Source organism: Pangasianodon hypophthalmus, chromosome 28 (genome assembly GCF_027358585.1).
Source record: "Pangasianodon hypophthalmus isolate fPanHyp1 chromosome 28, fPanHyp1.pri, whole genome shotgun sequence".
Taxonomy (NCBI): domain Eukaryota; kingdom Metazoa; phylum Chordata; class Actinopteri; order Siluriformes; family Pangasiidae; genus Pangasianodon; species Pangasianodon hypophthalmus.
Genome location: NC_069737.1, coordinates 12,053,802 through 12,077,489, shown reverse-complemented (window position 1 = coordinate 12,077,489; position 23,688 = coordinate 12,053,802). Strand labels below are relative to the sequence as shown.

Below are 23,688 nucleotides of genomic sequence, written 5' to 3'. Positions count from 1 at the left end.
TAACTCTTTTGGATTGTCCTATTGCCTGATTGTTATATGACTACTTCCTGGTTAATGACATTGAACTGGTTTCACAGCAGATGCTCGGAATTTGTATTAAAGCACATTTGCGCATGGATCCTCTCTCTCTCTTAGTATGTTCTGTTACATGTATTTTGTGTAGCATCGTGTATATTTCCGCTTTATTATTATCATAGTATACTATACTGACATACTAATATATGATCATATTCATATACTTTGATATACTGTAAATGTGTATGTGTTTGTGTGTTGTATGCATGCATGTTACCTCTGAAAGGTAGGCCTCATAGTTGATGTCCCCAAGGCCTGCATTGGCAAAATTGATGAGATTATCTTTTCCTTCTTCTTCCAGCAGGATTATTCCTTCCAAGTCTACCATCACCCCTTCAAATATCTCTGCCAGATTATGGTTATTCTGTAAAGCATAGATACAGTGCATTCAGTTTCGGACATCTTGTTAAATTCTGCACCACATGCTGAAAAAATGAATGGAGAACCTCTTTAGGATTCTGAATTGCTTTTATTTTAAATGGACAAAGATGAATCTCACCACGGTTCTGTTGACGAACTGGATGAAGTGGAATTGGTTCTCCAGTTGTAGTGCAGAATATATGCCATTATTCTCATAACAATCACTGAGAAATAAAAACACAAATAATGGCTTATTGTTGTGGTGCAAACACACACAGTAGCCATTACATTGTGTTATTTTTTTTTCTTCAAAATTGTACAGATACATCTTTTTTTTAGATACCATTTAATTTTTCCTTTTCAAACTTAATATCATTTTCTTCCATCAGTAAAAATCACTAATGTCTGAATGATTATGACTGATCAAGCACTATTAGCATTTTATATACCTGCTGTATTTGAAGGTATAATTTGCTAGTCGAAGGTTTAAGAACCGACATTCTAGTGCACTAGCTATGTTAGAAGTGTAGTTCTATTGACGCTTGGTGCTCAGGTCAGGTGCTCATTTTGCGAGATGCTCTCAAGAAGAGCTTCGTTCTTGCAATGCTTTCATTGTTAAGCTTGTTAAGAAAGTGGTTTGTGACAGCTGATTTTGAAATATAACAATGACAAGAATCAGCTAATTCTACAACTGTGATCTTTGGGCTGTTTCTGTTCCTCCTTCATCCTCTTCCTCACTGTACTGGGGAACAGCATGCTCATGCGGGAAGATTACTCTTTACACCGCTGTGAGCAGTGACAGGAAGGTTATGAGTTCAAATCCCAGCCACTGTTAGGCTCTAAACTACTCATCTTTACGGCAAATGAATGAATAAATTTATACATAAAAACATTTGCAAGATGCCATGTGCACCATTAGCTCAGTCACAGAAGCAAAAAGATTTGAGATTTATCCAAGATGGGTTACAAAAGTAGTTCTAAACTTAGACAGACACAAAATGTATAGACAGATTCACACACACACACACACACACACCTGTACAGGCTGCCGATGGTAAGATCAATGTTGTGGTTTTGGAACAGCATTCCGGGGAGGAAGTTCTTTTTGCCAGGATGGACCACGTATGGTGCGTCTATGATCTACATAGAAAAAAACATTAATTAATTGCTATTTATTATTATGTCCTGTTCTAATATAAATACTAAAATATGACATTTTGAAACTGAAATTTGTCAAACAGTTCTGCTTTGAGAAAGTCAGTTGGGGCTTGATAATTTTGTTGTTGAATGGGACCCAGATATGTAAGGGATAATCCACAGCTAGCTAAGTGGAGGCAAAGAAGCACTTGACGCGAAGTGGAGGGATTAAAATCGTATAACGCACACCTAGCTGTGGATTATCCTACTTCTTATACCATGGTCACTTTGCAGCATTGACAAGTTAAAGCTGTCACTGACTGAAAGGATAAAAATATTCATTAATTTTCATTATTTATTTATTTTTTTTACATACGGGTCATTAGATCTACAATTCTGCCCACTCCAGATTATACACAGAGATAAAGTAGTGCACTAAGATTACATTTATTTGAATGAATTATAATAAATTGTTATTAGAGGGAGAGCGAGGGAGAGCGAGAGAGAGAGAGAGAGAGAGAGAGAGAGAGAGAGGCTGTGTGTGTGTGAATTACCTGCATCTGTGCCACGTCTCTACTAATAATGAAGCTGTTTAACTACTGTATGCAACTATAACTGTAAACTGACTGGAATTACCTGTGCAATTCAACAGTTTGAACGCACACCTTCCAACCAATCAGAATCGAGTATTCAGACAGACCATGGTATAAATATCTGTACAGCATCTGCCCCAAATCAGTACATTTTCTTCCAAATCTTTACAAAGCTAACATGAACTAACATCTCTCTCTCTCTTTCTCTCTCTCTTACACACACACACAGATGTGTGTTCAAAGAATGGAGTAATATTGTTTTCAGAACATCACTGAGAATGTATACACATCTCATCTTTATATATACTGTATATATATATATATAATGTGTGTGTATTTATTTTACCATAAACAGCTGTCTGTTGGCCAGAGGCTCACAAACGAGCTTCTCCACATTTCCTCCAGTAACAAAAGTGGTGACCACAACTCCCATCAGCACCCATGAAAAGATGAAGCTAAAGCCAACGCCTCTGATTTTTTCAAAGAGAAAAATACAAAGGTTACAAACAACAAAGCTAATTCAGCTGTGCTGTGAATGCAGCCTGTGCTGAATTTTGTATAACTCATTAATTAGCTACCAGCATCATAGACCTACTAATATTAGAAGTCTAACGTTAGCTAAATTGAAGTATGCCTAGCATTGCCCTTGCTAGCTAGTTAATGACATGATTGAACAGAGAAAGGGTTTAGGGGTTTCTGAAACCTAGTTGTAGTAGCCAGTGTTGTTGAAATAATGTGATTTCACAGATAAAACACAGCTTTGGATCTGAACATATAAAACCGCAGGGTTTGTGTGGTTCTTCATACACACAGAAGCTTGGAAATTGAATACATTCTTAAATCTACTGAGGTGATTATTATTTTTTCTCTATTTTTGACCCGAAAGCAAGCTAGTTAACAAGGCTGCTAATGCCATAACACCCTCAGCTGAAATTATTTATCTGGAGACAGAGCTAGCAATTGGGACATGCTTAAATTGGAATTGAAGTGTATCACACGCTGACATGGAGACTGAATGATAAGTCTGCCAAAGTGCATTAAGGGAGCTCACACTCGCATCAGCTATTGATATCTGCCGAGCTGCAGAACTCTGGGTGAAAATGTTGCACAAGGCAGACTTGAGGACAGTGTCCATGCTGCAGATGCCTGATTCATGGGACTCTTAATCAGTTTGAAAATGTGTGGAGGAAAAGTCACTGTAGACACTTCCAGATGAGAGGAGGATGATGCTGAAGGTCGCATTTGCTCTACCAGGGCTGGAGTGTACACAGCTCTGCCAGGAAGGAAGTGCTTTGTTAATTTACCTCTGCATAGCATCCAGCAACGGTTGGATTCAAGAGTGACATGTAACATCGTAAGTCTGAGAGACAATAGGACAAAAGGAAACTGATATCCTGCCAAACTAAGCAGAGGCAAAACAATACTCATTTACTCAGGAAAAAGCAATGAACTTTTCAGGATATTCAGGATGCAATGCATGTTAAAGGGGCAAAGATACAAACTAGAAATTGCGGTCAGACTCAGCATGGGAATGTCTGGGACTGATGCAATTCACCACCCGAGAGGAGTTTTACAAAGTTGATAAGCTGATAAGGCTCAATTGTACAAGTATGAGCACGGTGGCCATCTAGCCCCAGTTAGTGAGCCCATTATCAATTTGCATTGATCCTTAGTCCCCGAATAAAGTGCATAGGAGGCCACATTACATCATGGACGATGTGCTTTATAAGCTCCCAAAAGACTGTATTTTCTAACTTGAATGCTCACATTGCGTTCTTACGGTGATCAAGAAAGCAGCTTTCCTAGAACATATTCACCCTGTGGTAGGAATCATTGGCTCACACTGCCATTGCCATTTGAGGTCTCAGTGCCACCATGAGATGCTCAATGGACTGAGCGGTGTGGAGCTAACTGGTTATGATATACTGGTCATTAGCTTGGGAGATTCAGAGGAGACCACCTGGGACCACAATGCTAAGCTCATTATCCTCATCAACCACTGCAGAGAGAGGAGTCTGAGATGCAAAGTTCATTCTGCTAGTTATGGTCAGACTGATTGGGTTATCATGGAGTCTGGCCCACAATTTGACTGTGCCACCTTCAGAAATATGCCCAAAACTGGGATCTTGAACATCCCCCAAACATCTGAAGCCCAATGGCAAAGCAGAGTGACCTATAAGAATTGTCAAGAGCTTCTGTTTTTTTTTTTTTTGTTTGGCTGCTCCTGTTAGGGGTCACCAGGGCGATTCATTGATCCGCATTTTTGATTTGGCACAGTCTTTACACCCGACACCCTTCCTGATGCAGCCCTCCCCAGTTTTATCCGGTGCACTGCCTTGTGCACCCCAGTGGCTGGGGTTGGTTCCCTGGCCAAAAATCGAACCCAGGCTGCGGCAGAGAGAGCACCAAAGTCTAACCACTAGTCCTCCAGGGACCTTGTCTAGAGCCTCTGTAAGCAGTAATAATCCATGGAAAGGCATCTTGCTCTGGAGAAATGCTCCCACAGCAGGCAGACATAAGCTCAGCACAGAGCCTGATGACACACAGACTAAAAACACCATTGCCTGTGTCAAATGCACTGTTCGAGAAGCTGAACCGTACAAGACAAGTAGCCACGGGAACTTATAACAATTCCGACTAAGACCTTCCAGAACTGAGCAGAGACAGGAACAAGAGACAGAGACAAGAGACATCTGGATCATATGTGAAGGTTAAGGGTGCCACATACTGCTGCAATCAGGTGGACCTTAGGCCAGCCAAGCCCACCCTTCTTACGAATAAGGAGTTTCCTGAACTGCCCAAATCTACCTAGCCAGGACTTATAGTTCAGGGTCAGGGAGGATGACCTACAATTGCCTTTGTGCGAGCCAGGAGGCCATCCTCCTGACACTGAGCAGCCTGATCAGACACAGCCTTCTGACAACAAGCCTTCTTTGGCACCTTAACAAATTTCATAATAACTTACATGGCCTTGCCTTAACGTTAATAATTTGAGATGTCGTTACTGTAGTAGTAGTATATGAGCTTTGCCTTAAGCAGACTGCTTGCTTGTCATAGTTTGCTGCTACTCAAGTTCTCGAAATGTTAAAAGGGAAATGTTTAGGGGACTGCTGACACCTAGTGGCAGGAGTTCACAAATAAAACACAGCTTCCACTCTGAGCATGCAGAACCACACATTTTGTGCTTCTTCACACACAAACAAATAGAATAGATGTTTACTTTTACATAATTGGACTGATGAATGGCTAGTTTTTGTTCAAATTTAATGCAATGTTAAATGATAAACATCAATATCTAAGTGGTTAGAAATATATCTCGTTGCTTTCACACTAGCTAGTTTCTGCTCATTTATTTAAAAAAAAAATAGCTAGTTAGTTACATGTAAATATTTATTTCTAAACAAATCTAGCATTCTTTTGAAGTAATTAAGTATGATTAAATGATTAATGAGAGAACAGTCTTCCAGCTTCATTGCATAATGTTACTGTATTCAATTTTGAAATATTATTCCATGTTTTTCATCAGTTGCTGAACAATAATAATTGTTGATATTGCCATATTTGGAACATTAACTATGTTTAAAACGGTAACTTACTAATCAATACATTGGAGATAACACGAGTACTATGAACCACAGTAATATGGGAAATCATGATTCAGAGTAAACGAGTTTATACGATACTCTGTATTCTGGTGAAGTCATATTATGTCACATTTAACAACATCAGTACTCACTAAGTTACACTGTGGGGTTTCCTAAGTGACTGGCTACTATTCATGACTACAGAATGGTGGACACCCGAAATAGAGCACCATGATATAATTTTTGAATTTTAGACGAATGGAAAAATTACTCTTGGCTGACCAAATTGTGGACATAATTTTTATATGTGGCAAAATTTGGCAGCATTATAATTATTAAATACTTAAATAATTAAAAATTTCATTATTAAACAACTATGATTGGCTGTTCATTTTAGATTCAGCTCATACCTGTTTAATCTAACTTACGCCATGAGGAGGTTGCCGCCTGTGTTTGAGAGGCAGCCACGTGTTGTAGGTGTGGTGTTCTTATCATGGCCACACATTCCACACATCAAACCCAGAAGGTTAAAAGCCAAGATCAGCACAACCATGCAGCACAGCACCACACACCCTATCCACCTAAGGAGAGAGAGAGATTGTTAAATTAAGATTGTTTTTAGGAATAGGAAATATTTTTTTATTTAATTTTTTTCTTTTATTTGAATGGACTTTAAATGAAAGACTGCATTTCTAAGTGGGATTTTGTAAGAACATATCTAGTCCTATTTGACAAAGTTCCAGAAGGTGTCAATGAAATATCTTTTAGAAAATTAATGCAGTACACAGTATTAACAATAAATTTCATTGTGGAATCCCAGGCTCTGTAAATAGGAGAAAATAAATAATTATATGGTCCATCAACATCAATCAGTCAGGAAAATGAAAAGCTAGATATTCAGAGTTCAATTCATATTCTCAGTTTTAAATAATGAGTTTGATTAATTGACTTGTGCTTGACTTTTGATGTTGATATTATAATTGATAATTGATATTCTAAAAAATAATTTTTAAATGAAATGCACCTTTAAATGTACCTTTTTTTTTTTTTTTTTTTACAATTTTATTTGAGATCTAGATGACAGTTAAAAGCTCTAATACAGTACTACGGTTTGGTGTCCCGTTACCTGTAAAAATCAAACTGGTCAATCTGTGGGTAGAGCGCTTCTATGTCCTTCTCTGCTTCTGTCAGAAACCGAGTGAAGTTCTCCAGTGCTGGTTCCACCGGGAACGTATTGGTGAAAGCAACAATTTCTGCTCCTGACTTATCCAACAAAGCCTTCACTTCTTAAGCACAGAAAGAAATATAGAGAGAGATGTAGATATACATTGGTGTACACATGGAGGTAAGAACCAAGCTTGTCTCACACAGAATGAGGGAAAGGTGAAACCGTGATAAACTAAAGTACTAAAATTGTACTAAAAGTCAGGTCTGAGGACATGTGGGTTAGCTGAGCCACTTAAACATAAAAAGTAGGGAATAAAACATGACAGGGTGGTGTGATGCGTTGCCACGCTGAAGTCGATTGCCTTCCAATAACAGCACATCCCAAAGTCTTTTACTCCTCTTATACTACATCAGTTTAGAAACAGCTTGAAAGACACATTGTACATTTTATTCATTTATAGTTATGTGTAATGTTGTGTAATGTCTGTATTCCTGTGTTCCTGTTATCACTTACATTATTATTATAAACTACAGCAATAAACAGTTGTTCCCTCACCAGGCTTTCATACAAATCCCTTTTGTAGTTGTTACTATAGAAAAGGTGACGTATTAGAACGATTAGTATAAACCTCGCAGGAGCTAGCACTACTGTCTGAACTGTGTTGTGTATATATATATATATATATATATATATATATATATATATATATATATATATGTGCAAAAGTCTTAGGCACCCTATATTTTTTAGTACAAACTTTGTTATAGATTTTTATTTTATGACTTCTACATTATTGATTCAGTACAAAAACGTTTTAGATTCCAAACATTAGTTTTCCAGCACAAAATTAAATGTTACAGAAAAATGTTTGTATGTCAGTAAAGAAAGCAGCAGATTACATAAGAGACACTTTTCAGATAAAAATCATAATGAAGGCTGCTGGGTTTCGTTGCAAAAATCAGAAGCGAGTCGACAGTCAGAGTCTCCAGAAGAGAAGACTTTGTGGCTGCTTCTGCAAGATGCTCAGTAACACTTACAGCTCATTTCCTTATAAAACTGCACACACTGCACCTGAGAATACTATTTTTTCTTTTTTAAAGCAACAGGCTGTCACACCAAATATTGACTTTGTTTCATTTATTACTGTTTACTGCTCTTTATAGTATTTTTTAAAATGTAGAAACATTTAATTTCATAATTTTTGAAGGCATCTTTGCTCTACAGCATTTCTTTTGCACAGTACTATATATATATATATATATATATATATATATATATATATATATATATATATATATATATATATAGTACTGTATACATATATATAATCAATCAACACATTTGGACTAAACACAATTGAGCATTCAACAGCACTGTGTGCATATTAGAATATCTCTATTAAATAGCATGCTGTTTTGTAAATAGCTCATGTCTATGTCTATGTGTGTCTGATGTCCTTGAGTTACATCATGCTGTTGCTCCTTCTTCTGCATATTCACATAGTAATAGCTGATGGAAATACCTTCGGCTTTGGCAATTCATTTAAAATCTGTCAGACATTTGGATAAATCATACCTAAGGATACTAAGGGTGTAGTAAAGCAGTAAAAATAAAGTGCATTAGTAAGAGAGCAAGAGAGAGAGAGAGAGTGAGAGAGACTTACTGGGCAGTGCTGAAGTTCAAAACAGAGGAGTACAGAAACAGAAGAAAAGAACAGTATTGTGTTTAGTAGAAACGTATAGAGAACACAAAACAGAATGGACATCCATCTTTCAGAAATTTAGCATGTCTTTCATTCTCAAGCTTACTGACTGTATCCAACCTTAATTCAGGACACTTAATCCAGCTGATCAAACTCACCTGCAAAAGCACCTGAACACTAGAACATAAACTACTCGTGCTTTATTATAGTAACAATTAACAGTTACGTTCTAGTCAGGTCGAGATGACCAATTTTTAAGTTTTAATAAAAGTGATACAATGCTAGAAATAATATTTTCTCTAGTTAAAATCATTTAAGAAATTATTTATATTTTCGATTATGCTTGTAATTATGATATGTGGTAGATAAGGTTTTAAAAAATGTAAATCAGTAACAAAAAATGTGATTTTTTTTTTAATCTCTTGCATTCCTATCATCTTTTATTTGAACTCCTACATACCTGCTCTCAGGTGGATCTATTTATATTATTATAGTAACAGATATAAACATAATTATAAATAAAAAAAAATGTAAAAACGAGACATCAGATATCAGGAGATACCGCCATCAGTGAGTGTAATAAATGTTTATAGATAAGTGGATGGATGAAGAAATTTTACTCACTGTTCACGAAGTCTTGTGTCTGTTCGCTCACTATCCTGGAAGTGTCATTAAAAGCAGAATAGCCCTAAACAGAGAGAGAGAGAGAGAGAGAGAGAGAGAGAGAGAGGGAAATAATGAGAGTAGCATGGTTTTCCATGTATCATAATGGAAAAGCTGTCTTGTGTTTATTCTCATGTCTCTTTTATTTAAAATTGTCACACCAGTACACAATGAACTAAATGACAGATTGACATGTAAGCGAAGAAATGACACACATGTAGTACCTTCTGTACAATGTAGCTGAGATCCGTCTCCATCACAGTTTCTAGATTTGCTAACTGAGGACTGACATCTGGTAGCTGCAACATAACACAAAAATTGCAGAGGTGGACTAAGTTGTGTGTCCAAAAATACAAGATGCATAGGAAAGTTACTGTAAATGATTGTTCATTATGCATGCAATCTGCATGCCATTTTATTAATACAGTAAAATATCAAACCCATCCATTCCTAACATTTAAATTTTTCTTTCTAGATCACTTTATTTTGTATAGTTATGTGTACGTCCTTTTTGCTGTGTAGTGTTGCATGCCCAACATGCCCAATACCCATATTGGTATATAATATGTAATTAAATCATATAGTTATTGTTTAAGTAAAGATTATTGAAAAGGAAGTTGTCTGCTTTTATCTTACTTCAGCCAAAATGTCCTCATAGAGTGGGACAAAATAGTGAGGACGATAAAACATACAAGACGTGTAGTGTATGTGTGTGTTTGTGTGTCTTACCCCATTAAAGTTGGCGCTGACAGCGAGCCGGTTGAGTGCGGCCCGGATGTTGTCGCACGTGTGTGTGGCGTTTCCGCTGCTGCAGGCTGGATCGTGGAGTGTGTTTGAGAGTGAACTGCGCTCCGACTGTAAAGACCTCCGCAGCTTGGTAGTAGCTTCTTGTAACGTCTCTAAGGATGTGCTCACATTCTCTAAAGCCTCCTTAGTGTCTCGCATTGCTTAACACACACAGATACAGGGACAGAGAAAGGATTGTGAAGCGAATGTATCCATAGAATTAATGTAAAATCTTAGTTAAAACTAGAAGTCAAAAAATATACGTGAGTGGACGTTAAATATTTAGAATAAAAATTAATTTCAGCTGAAATTAAAATGAAAAAAAAAAAAAAGTTTGCATATTCTTAACAATTAACAAAACATATGATTCAACAATTCCTATGAAAAGTAGCTTTATAAAGTAACTTTACATGCTGAAGATTAAGTGAGACTAATAGATATTTATTAAGCAAAGTTGATTGTTTATGGTATTTATTGAAATTGGTGTGAAGTTGATTGTTTATGGTATTTATTGAAATTGATATGAATTTCATTGGATATTTAAACATGTCTAGAGATCTGGGGAAAACCGACACATATTCATATTTCAACATTTTCTATTTTACTTTTTCTATTTCTGGAATAGTCCACACTTTTTCTGAACTGAAATACACTTCTCTTTTTCATCTCATCTCAATTACAATGAAGTAAGAACATTTTAAAATCTACTTACCCCCAAATGTGAAAAGGGAGAAAACTGTATTTGGGGCATGGACATTTTGACAACTGAATGTATTAGATTTATGTTTATTTCACTAATGGCGTGTAACTAACTAACAACCTAATCAAAGCCTGACATTAATTGTGTGAGGAAATTACACTTAGCTAGCAGGCAATTAGGAGTATTTAGACAGACTGACTGTTTTTACCGTTGTGTTTGTTAACCTGGCTCCTTACTCAACATGAGCTTTTCATGAAAATACCCAGGACAAGATTGAGCAAAACTTTTGAAATATATTTACATTTGCCTAAAGTAAAATTCAAAGTATGTCAGAAATATATCAAAGTATGTTATAGGCAGGAAATTTGGGCCAAAACCCATTTTATGGTCTATTTTTTTTACTGTTTGCCAGAATTCACAGTGACATCCAACTTGTTTTCCCAGACTGTAACACATATAATTAATAAATAATAGTGAAATGCACTCGACAGAACTGGTAGGCAGATGAAAGGCAAAAAATGGCCATGATAATGAGTAAGAGTACAAATGTACATTTTGAATTATATTCAGTTAAAGTAAAACGCCCTAAATTAACTTAAAATAACTTAAGTGCAGTAACAAAATACCCTTACTTAAGTACTTTTAAACTCAGACACAATCACACATATGCTCAAGTAATAACTACAAACACACACACACACACACACATAACCGTACAGGCACATACACATTGTTAAACACATAAACACATATGACCCAACATGCACACATGCAAAATGAGGATACAACCATACGTACACACAGGTTAGAGACAACTCACACAGATTCATACAATGAACTAATAACACATTCATCCAGACTCATATTCACATATACAGATTTTTTTGGACCATCAAACATCAAAGATTCCTGAAAGAGACCATTTAAAGTGATATTTATTCTGATTCAGTATAATCAGGCGATTCATGTAGAAATGTAGAAACATAGAAACATTTTTTCTGGCACATGCTGTAGCTTAGTTAGTCATCATAATTTAATCATTTTGGATACCTACAGTACATCACCTACATCAAAAGTGTGAAATGGTCCATACTTTGAAGTGTAGTAGTGGCATGGGGGCATAGTAAATCATAGTAAATCACATGGAAAGGCCAATGTGCTGTCAGTTTAAATCCCAGAACCACCAGGAAACCACTTCAGGCTATCAAGCAAAGCATTTAACCCATTTAACTGCTTAGATATACAGTAGGTTTGGATCCGATTCTGGTTCATTTGTGATTTGTTTTGGATAAAATTGTCTGTCGTATCATCATCAAGTTTCACAGTAATGGCAATAAATACTGCATTTAAGTTTGGATGTTCAAATACAGGGAGGCAAAGTGGAGGAAGAACTAAGGGTCACAACAACACAAACTACAGTAGACCAAAACCCACGTCACATGTTCTAAGTTCACGGCACAGGAAAGTCGGGTTTGATCGGTTACCTTTAATAGCACTTTCCACTTTGACTTTATAATAAAATCAGAGCGAGAGAGACAGAGAGAGAGAGAAAGGGAGAGAGAGAGGGAGAGAGCAGTCAAGCAGTCAGTGCTATGTTCATATGTGTGTGTGTGTGTATGTCCATGTACGTGTCCATGTAAATGTCATCGTCTTGTACTTTTGTAACAGATGAACTGTCGCAGGCCAAAAGTTACTGTAATTATAAAAATTAACAAAGAAATATTATGCTAAATTGCTTATCGCCATCACAATCCCCTTTCATTTAAATGAATCAGTTAGTAAGCTCTCTGTGTATGTACACAGTGTCATGTGAATTATACACTCATGTCTATACACTCATTCATGCAATTATCCAATCAGCTACTCATGTGGCAGCAGTGCAGTGTGTAAAATCAGATACAAGTCCAGAGCTTCAGTGGAAAAACATCACCTGGTCTTTTTCCAATCTTCATCTGTCCATTCAGGGTGAGCCTGCGCCCACTGTAGCCTTAGATTCAATTCAATTCAATTTTATTTGTATAGAGCTTTTAACAAAGGACATTAAACCAAAATAAATTGTAAATATGTGACTGTATCCCTAATGAGATGGTGGCAAGGTGGAAAAACTCCCTGAGGAAGAAACCTTGAGAGGACTCAAAAGGGAACCCATCCTCATCTGGGCGCTAATGGATAGTGCGATTATAAATAAATCCCTTCTATAACTGTGTTAGATTCCTTTTCGTGGCTCATAGGAGTGTAAACCTGATGTGGGTTTCCACTGTCGTAGCCCATCCGGCTCAAGGTTTGGTGTGTTGTGCGTTCTGAGATGCTTTCCTCGCTGCTTGATCCATCCTGATGCCCTACTTCTGGTTGGAGTTCTCATCGGTTGAGATCGCTCACTGCTGCTGGGGGTGGCCCCATATGGACGGTCTGAAGAACCATCTGGATTGCTGGGGATGGCGCCACCTGGGGCTGTGGAGATGGTTTGCAGATCACATATAGGGAGCTGTACTGTAATGGCCTGGGACTGCGATTGCTGTAGTGGCTTTGGGGCTACGGTTGCCACGAGCACCTTCATACTCAGGACTCCATCAGTGGACAGTGGATAGATTTTAACCAACTGGACTTCTTGCAAAATCTGTGATGAATTTATTGGTTGCACAATTGCACTATTTGTCCATATAGTACACAATAATAGAAGGAATTTATTTATAATTGCACTATCCGTTGCACCCAGATGAGGATGGGTTCCCTTTTGAGCCTGGTTCCTCTCAAGGTTTCTTCCTCATATCATCTCAGGGAGTTTTTCCTCACCACCGTCGCCTCTGGCTCGCTCATTAGGGATAAATTCACATATTTACAATATATATATATATATATATATATATATATATATATATATATATATATATTTTTTTTTTTAATCCATTTATTTCTGTAAAGCTGCTTTGTGACAATGTCCATTGTTAAAAGTGCTATACAATTGGTAAAGATACAATTGGCTAAATACAGTTGGCTCATCACATTGGTTAAGAGTGGTTATTGAAGTTACCGTAGCATCCCTGTCAACTCAAACCATTCTTCTAATGAATGGCCATTCTTTTCCACCATGTGACTGCTGCTCATTGGATGTTTTTTGCTTTTCACATTACTCTGTGTAAACTCTGTGAATAAGTGAAAATCCCAAGAGATCAGCAGGTTCTGAACTACTCAAACCAGCCTGTCTGGCACTATATAAATAAACTTGAATTGAATTGAAGTGGCCATATTCTTTCATCATAAAGTCCTTACAAATTAAACACAATTTCCTATGTGAAAAAAGCATGGAAAAAACATAACATCCATTGTGCGTTAATTAATTAGCCTAGTAAATGTTTGGAAGATGAAAGAGAGGAGTACGGGAGTTTGTATATTTAAACCCGAAAACTAACTTTCTTAACAGCTGACCAATTATAATTTTATTTTTAACATAATTAGAAGTCAGATTAAAAAAAGTGACAGCTTGTCAATCTCCCAAAGGCCACATTATTGTTGAAATATAGATTATTTTCGTAACCCACAAGCCATAGTTTTCCAGTTGCTACTTGCTACTCAGTAACTACAGCAAAAATAATACGAAAGGACCCACGATAGGAGTTTAAAGGGTTAAAGTGTCATATAAATCTGCTTGTGTTTGTGTGTGCATGTGTGTGTGCCCATGTATATACAGTATGTGTGTGTTTTGACTTTACCTGCTGCCATGCGCAGTACGTTGTCTAGCGCTGGCATCACATCTCTGTCCAGCTGCTTGTGTATCTGCCCACCCAACAACGGCCCAATGTCTGGTCACAATCACAATGATGAAACACACACACAATTAAAAAAAAAAAAAATCACACACAGTTAATGAAGACGGAAAAGAATATAATAGCATAAAACATCTAAAAATAAAATAAATATACGAAAAACAAATTAAAGAGAGAGAGACTACTTACTGTCTAGATTGGAGAGAACTTTATTTTTGGCTGTTGTGTATTGTGCAGTCAGATACTCGATTTGCTGTAAATGTACACAAATCAACAGTGACTTAGTTTGACTTAGTTTGTGACAGTTTCTCAGTGTGTTTATTAGTTCTAAAATCTGTATCTATGTGTATAACTACACACTTTGTTTCATTTATGTTATGCTGTTAGCATTCTGTGTGTTTGTGATGTGTGTTACTTTGTCACTAATATCATGCTGTTAGAATTCTGTGTGTTTTTTGATGTGTGTTACCGCTGGTGTATAACTGGCCAGTGATTTCAGGTCTTTTATGTTGGAGCTGACGAGTCGTTTGGTACTTTTGATCTGGGATGTGATGTTGTGGCTTCCTGTGTAGGCAACCAGTACACCCACTCTGGAACATACACAGAGATAACACTGTGTTATTTTGCATATATGTGGCATAATTACCATATGTTGTACATACTATTTTTTATGTTCTCAGTATCCCCTGTACATAGTATCCTCTTGTATCTACACTCCTACCCCCTACCACATTGAAGGTATGAGATGGTCTACACTCAGTAATTGCATACCTACAGTGTATACCTATATGCTAGCTGTCCCTGATAAAATTGCAACAAAGTGCACACACAAAGTGTAACAGAGGTGGCTTGCAGTAGCAGCCACTAACCACACAGGGGCAGTAACTCAACTACTTTATGCCAGCACACACACACAGTTATTTTTGAGGACCTCCTATTGACGAATGATTACAAGACATAAATATAGCAGCAAGCGATGCTTATCGGGGTCCAAGCACCTTCTCCAATGATTGAACCCAATGACCAGTTCTTGCCAGGTTACATAGAACAATAAAGATTCCACAGATGAATATAACTTAATAAGCACAAAATGTCTGAAATTGTATGAAATGTTGCTGAAAGTCATTTGGCTGAAGACAGCCATGTTTTTGAAGTAACCCAACAGAAATTCAAATCCAGTTACATATTAGCAGAACAATTCAGAACACCAAATTTCAGCTTAGACTCAGACTTTTGGTTCCTGACAAAGACCTATTTGAACTTAACTCCACCCCAAACCCTGTACACCTCCTTATGACACTGGCCTGAAGGTGCCTTTCAAGTTTCAAGTGGATCCATACAATCAGTCCTCAGTTACAGCTGCTGGATTGATTGGCATGTTGTTTGCAAATCTCTGCATGTTTTTGATCATTCTTGAATATTAGACCCCCGTTGCTTTGAATATTGCTTTTGTGTGCACAGACTTGGACAGCACCCCCAAGTGGCCAATTTGAGTAAGATTAGTAAGTATTGTTCCCAACCTGAACCTTCCATTTAAGTTTCAAGACAATAGCTCAGTGTTAACCCTGATAAACGCCTGCTGAAAGCTGATTGGCTGATGATGGCCAGGTTTTTTTTTAAGTAGTCAGGTCATCATCCATTTACAGACTTATCCAGATATGCAGATATCTACCAAATAACAGCTCAGTAGGACTTATGTTCCTGAGAAACAGTTATTGGAACTTAGCTCTGCCCCCTATGTATAACCACGCCCCAAACTTTGCATATGACCTCAGTACGGTTTACTGTATATACCTTTCAGATTTTGTGCAAATCCATGCTACTTATCATGAGTTAAACCTGTTTGTGTGAACTAGGTTCCACCTTATAAGAATTGATTGGCATGTGATTGTCATATTCTTAGAGATGGAGCGTAAATTTCAGCTTGATGCGACTTATGAGAAACAGTTATGACACCATAGCTCCACCCCTATGGATCACCATGCCCCAAACTTTGCTTATGACCTCAGAATCTTGTCCTGTATAAGCCTTCCAAGGTTGGTGCCAATCCATTCAAGCAAGCATATTACATCTTTTTGAGCAAATTAGGCTCAGTGGTGTAGTGGTCATATTGTTAACATGTTTCTGATAATTAATGAGGTTCACACACTGCTGAGTAGTTTGACACCAAATTTGTGAAGATAAACCAAAAATCCTAGGACTAGTTCGCAAAAGTTGGTTTTGCATATTATGCTAATTATCATAAATTAGAATGGCCAGAGCTAAATGGTTCCTGAGGCTTTTTTGTTTGAGAGAATACAAGGAATCAGTGGCAAAAAGATTTTCTTTGCAAGACTTACAGTTCATGAGATATGGACCACAATGTAAAACCTTGTGCTATTGTACCACCATCAGACCTATGTGGGTCCCTTCATGTACCTGAGTAGTGGGGGGCATATTGCACTTTCCCTCCAAATTTCGTGTTTCTATGACTTGTGGTCTTTGCTCTCCATACTATTTTAGCGCTGAATCATCATCATCTTCATCATCATAAGAAGAAGAATCTTAACAAAAACAATAGGGTTCCAGCACCTTCGGTGCTTGGACCCCTAATTAATGATATCTTCTAATAGATATATTAATGAACTCTAACCTTAACATCATTAACCAACAGGTTTTTCAAATAAAATCTCTAAAAACATTTTTTTTTTTCCTGTGAGGACCGGATGTATGTGAGGACATTGTCCTATAATATTACAGGATACACACATGTCCTATAATTTTGAGGACACATACCCAGACTGAGGTGGTTACAGAATGGTTTTGTAGCTATTGCAATCATGGTTTGTGATTATTATTAGTATTATTAGTATTATTATTATTATAGAGTCAGGAAAAGTGAGGGGAAATAAGTATATACACTTTTTTGTTATTTAATATACTTCCAATGCATATATCATATATGTACATATTGACACGTTGACTTCAAATCGGCTTTGTACTTATAAATATGAACAAAACTATGTATTCATAAAGCATTAACAAAGATATGTTTAAAATATGAAATTGCTAGGTATTTGATAAGATATATATTTTAGGGACCTCATCAGCAGACATATATGAATATAACTTTTGACTTTTGATCTGAAAGCTCGTCAGGTGAAGATGAAAAGGAAGAAGGGACGCCAATTTAACGGGAATGTGCAAATCAACGTAAGCTAGCTAGCCAGCTAAGTGATTGTGGCTTCTTCAGGATGTATTTCCACAAACGGAGCAAAAATAAACAAAACATTTGGCCATATTGTGTCCGAAATGTCAGTTATATCGATATCGATATTAATTTCTTGTTTATAGAATTGTTGTATAAAAGCATTTTCGCACTCATCATCGGCTGTGATTCGTCTATAGGCAATCAGTATAATGTTCAGTATAACCTACTACTCTGGTGTCATTATAAAAGATGTTCTCTTGGTTCACACAACAAGTTTCACACAACAAATAACACGCAACGAGTAACAATCATGGTTAAAGTGAAGGTGTACAAAGTCAAAAGACAATATGTGTATAAATTTGAAGTGGATATATGCACTGAAAGTATATTAAATAACCAAAACAAAGTGTCTGAATATTTATTTCCCCTCACTGTACACACACACACACACATCTACGCACACACACAATGCAGACAGGGCTCACACTTTGTGAAGTCTACCCTTCACAAACGCTCATTGTGGCATGAAGGCTGCAGTCTGCACAGTGCAGGAAAGAAAAAATAGGAAAGGTGAGAGATGGAGAGCAGTGAAAGAAGGCGGAGAATTTCTCTGAGGACAAAATAAGGGCTATCGATGTCACATAACTGCTATACACACTCACACACACACAGACACACACACACACACATGGGGAAAAAGAAACTCATGCTTTTGTGAATGCTGCAAAGTCACAACTCTTTCTCTCTCTGTCTCTCTGTCTCTGTGTGTGTGTGTGTGTGTGTGTGATTCTAAACCACTGCAGGTGTACTCTCGAGCCTTTCTTCTAAAGAGAAAGTTGTATTTGAGTTACACTGCTTTGATTGCAGCAAAATTGTGACTTTCCTCCAAATTTACATCTGGAATAAACAAACCGATAAAAAAACATGGCACGTAGAGCTGCATTAGCAACATCACACTAACAAGTGCCTTTCTGATTTTTAGAGAAATAAAATGTGAAGGACTGATGGCAAACACACACACACACACACACACTCATATTGCTGAAAACGTGCACACAGATGTCAACACAGTCGTTTCTATACACACAGAAAGAGAGTGAGAGAAGGGGATGGACAGAAAAAGGTACATACACAGAAAATAGAGAGAGATAAACAGGTGGACGATCCATGGAGGATGTCCAGGTTGCGATCCTTATTCTATTTCTAGCCACGTATTAGTGTAATTCACTTTAACTAGAGGTTCTCTCTCTCTCTCTCAGTCACACACACACAAACACACACACAGGGCTGAGCACGGGCATAAGCATGATTTCTGATCCATATTTTTGAATGACAGCTTTGAAATAATAAACACTATTAAACTATAAAACGGTTAAAACTTCTGTAATATATATGTATATGTGTGTGTGTGTGTGTGTGTGTGTGTGTGTATGTGTAAATTGTATCCTCAGTACACACTTTCATCGCAATTGGCTTACACAGTAGTTAGCAGTTGACTGTTAATGTTCTTGCTTAAGGGACTGGCATGAATGGCATCCATGCTTGAATTCAAATTCCCAACCTTTCTATCATTAATCCAGAACCTTAAACTTACCCTAATGATTCTGGTCCATTTTAGAACAGACCCTTGCACCAGTGCTGCTTTACACCTGCCTACAAAATCTAAACTTCAGTTTGTAAACAGCTCATGGACCGAGATACTTTTGTTTCAGTTCTTATGCTGAGGATATAATCTATTTTCTCATGTTGGAAGCAAAGCCCAATGCACACTATACAATATCTACTACTACTTTTGAAAAAAAAAAACAGTTATGAGGCCCTTCATTAATGCTGTACATTAACCATTGCCTAATCACTCCACTCTGTCGCCTTATAACATGATCACTCGTCTGGTTTCTCATGAAAAGAATAATGACGAGACCAAAATGTACACCAGAGTAGAGTATGCAGGTGTATGTATTCATCTGTGCTAATTCTATCCATGCTAAATTGCCTGTAGGTATGAATGGGTTTGTGAATGTGTGTATGCATGGTGCCAATGGACTGGACGCTCATCCATAACCACTCTTTACAACCGTGGTGAGCAGAAAAGCACCTCAGAACGCACAACATGTCAAAACTTTAGGCAGATGGGCTACAAGCGCATAAGAAAGTTGTCCGCTGTTTTGCTATATAACAAAAAGAAATAGCCTTGAGTGTTGGGAAATGATAAACATATTTCAGTGGAAGTTTGTATACATACGCGATAAACACAGATGACGTGATAAGCGAGACTGTATAGAAGCCACGTTGGCAGTCAGCGTTTTTGCGGTGCCTTTGGTGCATCTCGCCTCCGCAGTTCTCACAGCACCGACACAAGCAGAAAAATAAACCCACCAGCGGCATCAGTAGCACGAACACAACACCCAGCGCTGCCAGCACGATGAAGCCGATCTCATAATAAATGGCCTTCAGAGAGAAAAAGTGTGAAAAATATGAGTCATGGTTTATTTCATCAGTTATGAAAACCTTACGTGGCTCATTACAAAACAAGATTACATCATTCTTTATGTAAGTCACCACATTAACTGAGTCACAATCAGTGGTTCGCTCTTAAGCAATGCAATTAACACTGTAATTAACACTGAGCATCCATGGAAGATTGTTAGAATGGAACAATTTACATCAATCACGGAGAAAAGAATATAGAGATTTTAAAAAATTCATATGAAGATTTTGCTAATGGCAAATACATACATGTTTCAGTTTTAAATAATGTAATCTTGAATAGTCTTGACTTTTGGACAGAAAAAGAATAAGACTATGCAATAGTAATGATATTATAGATGGATTTCCAGCTCATTTATTTCAATGGCTAACAAAGTGCGTAAGTACATACAAGTACATCAGCAATGTGCTTGCACATGGATGCTCAAACATGAGTATGGAAATAATTGCTCTATGCCTCTTGCTCTGTGTAAGAGATCCAAAAGTCTATTATTTCTTACTGAAAACAGTGGGGCACTAACACATAACACAAAGAGGTCGATTTGAATGAAATATACAAATGAGTGACAAATTAAAGGAAAAAAAAACAAAAACAACATCAAGTGTGGTTAGTAAGGTGTTGGGCCTCCACAAGCCACCAGAACTGCTTCAGTGGAACATCTCTGGAACATCTCTGGAAAGATCTCTCTCATTTGCTGTTTTAATGATAGTCTTGGTGAGCACTGTCTATCATACGACTCTAAAATCTCCCATAGGTGTTCAAATGGGCTGAGATCTGCTGAGTGTGAAGTCCATAGCATATGATTTATCTCATTTTCATCTTCATTAAACCATTCAGTGCACCCTCTTGACTTGTGGAAGGGGGTGGAGTCATAAGAGACCACTCCCATCTATATAGAATGTTTCATTTCATTTCAGTGTTTCGTTATAGGAGAATGGTGATCAGTCCGAGCTTTGTATTGATTCGCAGTGGGACAAGTGGAGCCAAACCATGGCAGCAAAATAAATAAACCCAACCACAGCATAACAGAGCCACTGATTTATCTGTTTAATTTGTCACCTATCTGTAAATAGTGAAAACAAATGAAGAACCTGATATGACAGGAGATTTCGATATTAATTTGTTTAACGTGCAACGGTGTACACAGACGAACGAATACAAGATCAAATATCAAGATGGAGTTAAATGTAATGACAAGCATAAATATCAAAGTGGGGTTTTTTTTCCCGACCATTAGAATACAAATGTGATAGCAAGTGAAGTTGTTACCTGTAGCGTTAGGACAATGTTCTCCGGCTGTTGTTCCATAATGTTGAAGAAGCAGCAGTGACAAAATTAAGGTGAAAGTGAGATTTCGACAGAGTAATAAAGTCTAACAACTAACATATACACATCCACACAAAGACACACACCTTCTGGAGCTCCTCTGGTTTGATTCCATTCATGTTTTGTTGCAACATCCTGACAATAAGATCTGTATTAAAAAAAAAATAATAATAATTTTGACACAGACTCCACAATTGGGGTGGCAGTTGATATTACATCTACAAATGTGTATGTGAAGTAAAGGTAAACCCTATGGACAGTGTATGTGCATGTTTCAGATAAATAACTTATTACATTATTACAATATTAAAAAAACACCTCTACAGCATTTAGAAAGCAGCATTTTTGAATGCACTAGATCGCTATAACTCCAATTTACCTTGAAAAATAATCACTAAAATACTTAAATATCATATTATTTTATACACGAAAATATCTTATTATTTTCATTTAACATCTTATGACATCTTACGAAATTTCTTTTTCCATGAGTCCATTAAATTTTAGTGTCATTCATTCAACCCTGTTTACTGAAATATTTGGAAAGTTGAGGTTTGCGTTAGTTAGTCTTCTTATTCGTAAATTTAGAAACAGTCATGAACAGGACTAGGATATGAACATTTTCCCAACATTTTAATGCAATTTTCATGAATACCAAATTTCTTGAGTAAAATGCATGTGATCTTAGATTCAATGTTGGAAAATCATCCCTGTACACATGCATATATATAGAAATCTACATATATATATATATATATATAACAATCTATAAGTAGGCTGAGTCACCACTATACATTATTTATATATGGTTATCTATAATGTCTTTATGTCTTTTAGAAATAAAATGTATTATTATTACTAGAACACGACTGTTACTTAGCTAATTCTGAGTCATCACACACCCACATGTTTACTCACACCCGGACTGAAACATGCTTTATCATGGAGAATCATGGACATTAGCCCAACTCTCATAGCTTTTGTTTTTTATCATTCGAGATTAAAGCAGAAGGCAAACCTTCAAAACCTTCTAATCTGAACGCATTCAGTCAGTCTAAGGTTCGCTATGGTGAAGTGTTGGATTACTGAGCTGAGTGAATGTGTAGCTAAGACAAGGCTGCCATGATGTGAAAAGTAATTGATGTGTTTCCATTAGCTGGATATACAGTACATGTGTGTAAAACAATAAAAACAACAACAACAACAAGAAAGATAATATTGTTCTTTCATCTGAAATGCAAAAAATAGTCTGAACTTATGAGACGTATGAGACGTAACACTGACTGGCGTTACCAGATGCATTTGGAGCATTGTCAGATATTACGTTTGCTTTGATATTACTTATATATAAAAATCAAATTTTACTTAGACGTAAAAATCAAATGAGGCAAAACTCAGAGCATAATGCTATAAAAGAAGCTGAAATTGAAACAGGTCTTGCAAGACAGATTTTACAAACAGAAACAAGCGTAAGACAGATGTAGAAAGAACAGCATGGCACAACTCAACACACACACACACACACACAAACACACACACACAAAAAACAAAGCCATGAGCACCTCAACAGCACAACAGAAATCATATCTAGATAGACTTTTTTTTCTGCTTTGCATTATAGCACGTGTTGTTATTTTTTTTTTTTTTTACATTACATGCTGGGTGATGACCAAACTGTGCAGTGCATTCTGGGACCAACTATGAAGAACATGCCTTTATGCGTTGTCAAACACAATGTGACTAGCACACATGCCAGAAATCGTGTATCTGCCTTGGAAGCCATCAAGGCTTCCAAACACATTGGCAAACCAAAACACAACCGCAAATTCAGAACATGAACACAAAACAGCAAGAGTAGGTTCATATTGAACAGCACATGCTAGTTGCTGATTGGACAAGGCATACGACTATCACAGTTTTGCACAGTCTCTTGTCTAGTTAGTCTAGTGAAAACAATTGAATGACATGTTACGTATGTTATTACAGTAAGGAGTAATTCTTTAATGCTGGGCCAAGTTGACAGCGTATCTAAAATAACATCATTATAAATGCTCTTAACAAAAATGCAGAAATAAAAGCATCAGTAGATTCATCCATTCATTTTCCATACTGATTATCCTGCACAGGGTCGCAGGGAAGCTCGGGGACATCC

General features: G+C 37.0%; 1 protein-coding gene across 9 annotated transcripts in view; it reads right to left on the bottom strand.

The window, feature by feature from the left end:
• Positions 1–23,688, bottom strand: part of prom1b (prominin 1 b) — a 55,361-nt gene that overhangs the window by 17,903 nt on the left and 13,770 nt on the right. For 6 of the 9 annotated variants that reach the window (XR_008301212.1, XR_008301211.1, XM_053231123.1 and 3 more), the window contains exons 2-17: positions 21,623–21,684; positions 21,480–21,506; positions 19,965–20,170; positions 15,002–15,122; positions 14,722–14,785; positions 14,479–14,568; positions 12,253–12,276; positions 10,012–10,229; positions 9,507–9,581; positions 9,244–9,307; positions 6,876–7,035; positions 6,178–6,330; positions 2,512–2,635; positions 1,472–1,575; positions 575–659; positions 293–439 (exon numbers count right to left, since the gene is read on the bottom strand). Coding sequence is in view for 7 of the 9 variants with exons in the window: in XM_053231123.1 (XP_053087098.1) it covers positions 293–439; positions 575–659; positions 1,472–1,575; positions 2,512–2,635; positions 6,178–6,330; positions 6,876–7,035; positions 9,244–9,307; positions 9,507–9,581; positions 10,012–10,229; positions 12,253–12,276; positions 14,479–14,568; positions 14,722–14,785; positions 15,002–15,122; positions 19,965–20,170; positions 21,480–21,506; positions 21,623–21,684 (1,724 nt within the window). In the remaining 2 variants the exon portion in view is untranslated. The remainder of the gene's footprint in view (positions 1–292; positions 440–574; positions 660–1,471; positions 1,576–2,511; positions 2,636–6,177; positions 6,331–6,875; positions 7,036–9,243; positions 9,308–9,506; positions 9,582–10,011; positions 10,230–12,252; positions 12,277–14,478; positions 14,569–14,721; positions 14,786–15,001; positions 15,123–19,964; positions 20,171–21,479; positions 21,507–21,622; positions 21,685–23,688) is intronic. The other 3 variants (XM_053231124.1, XM_053231128.1, XM_053231125.1) reach the window with 2 other exon arrangements.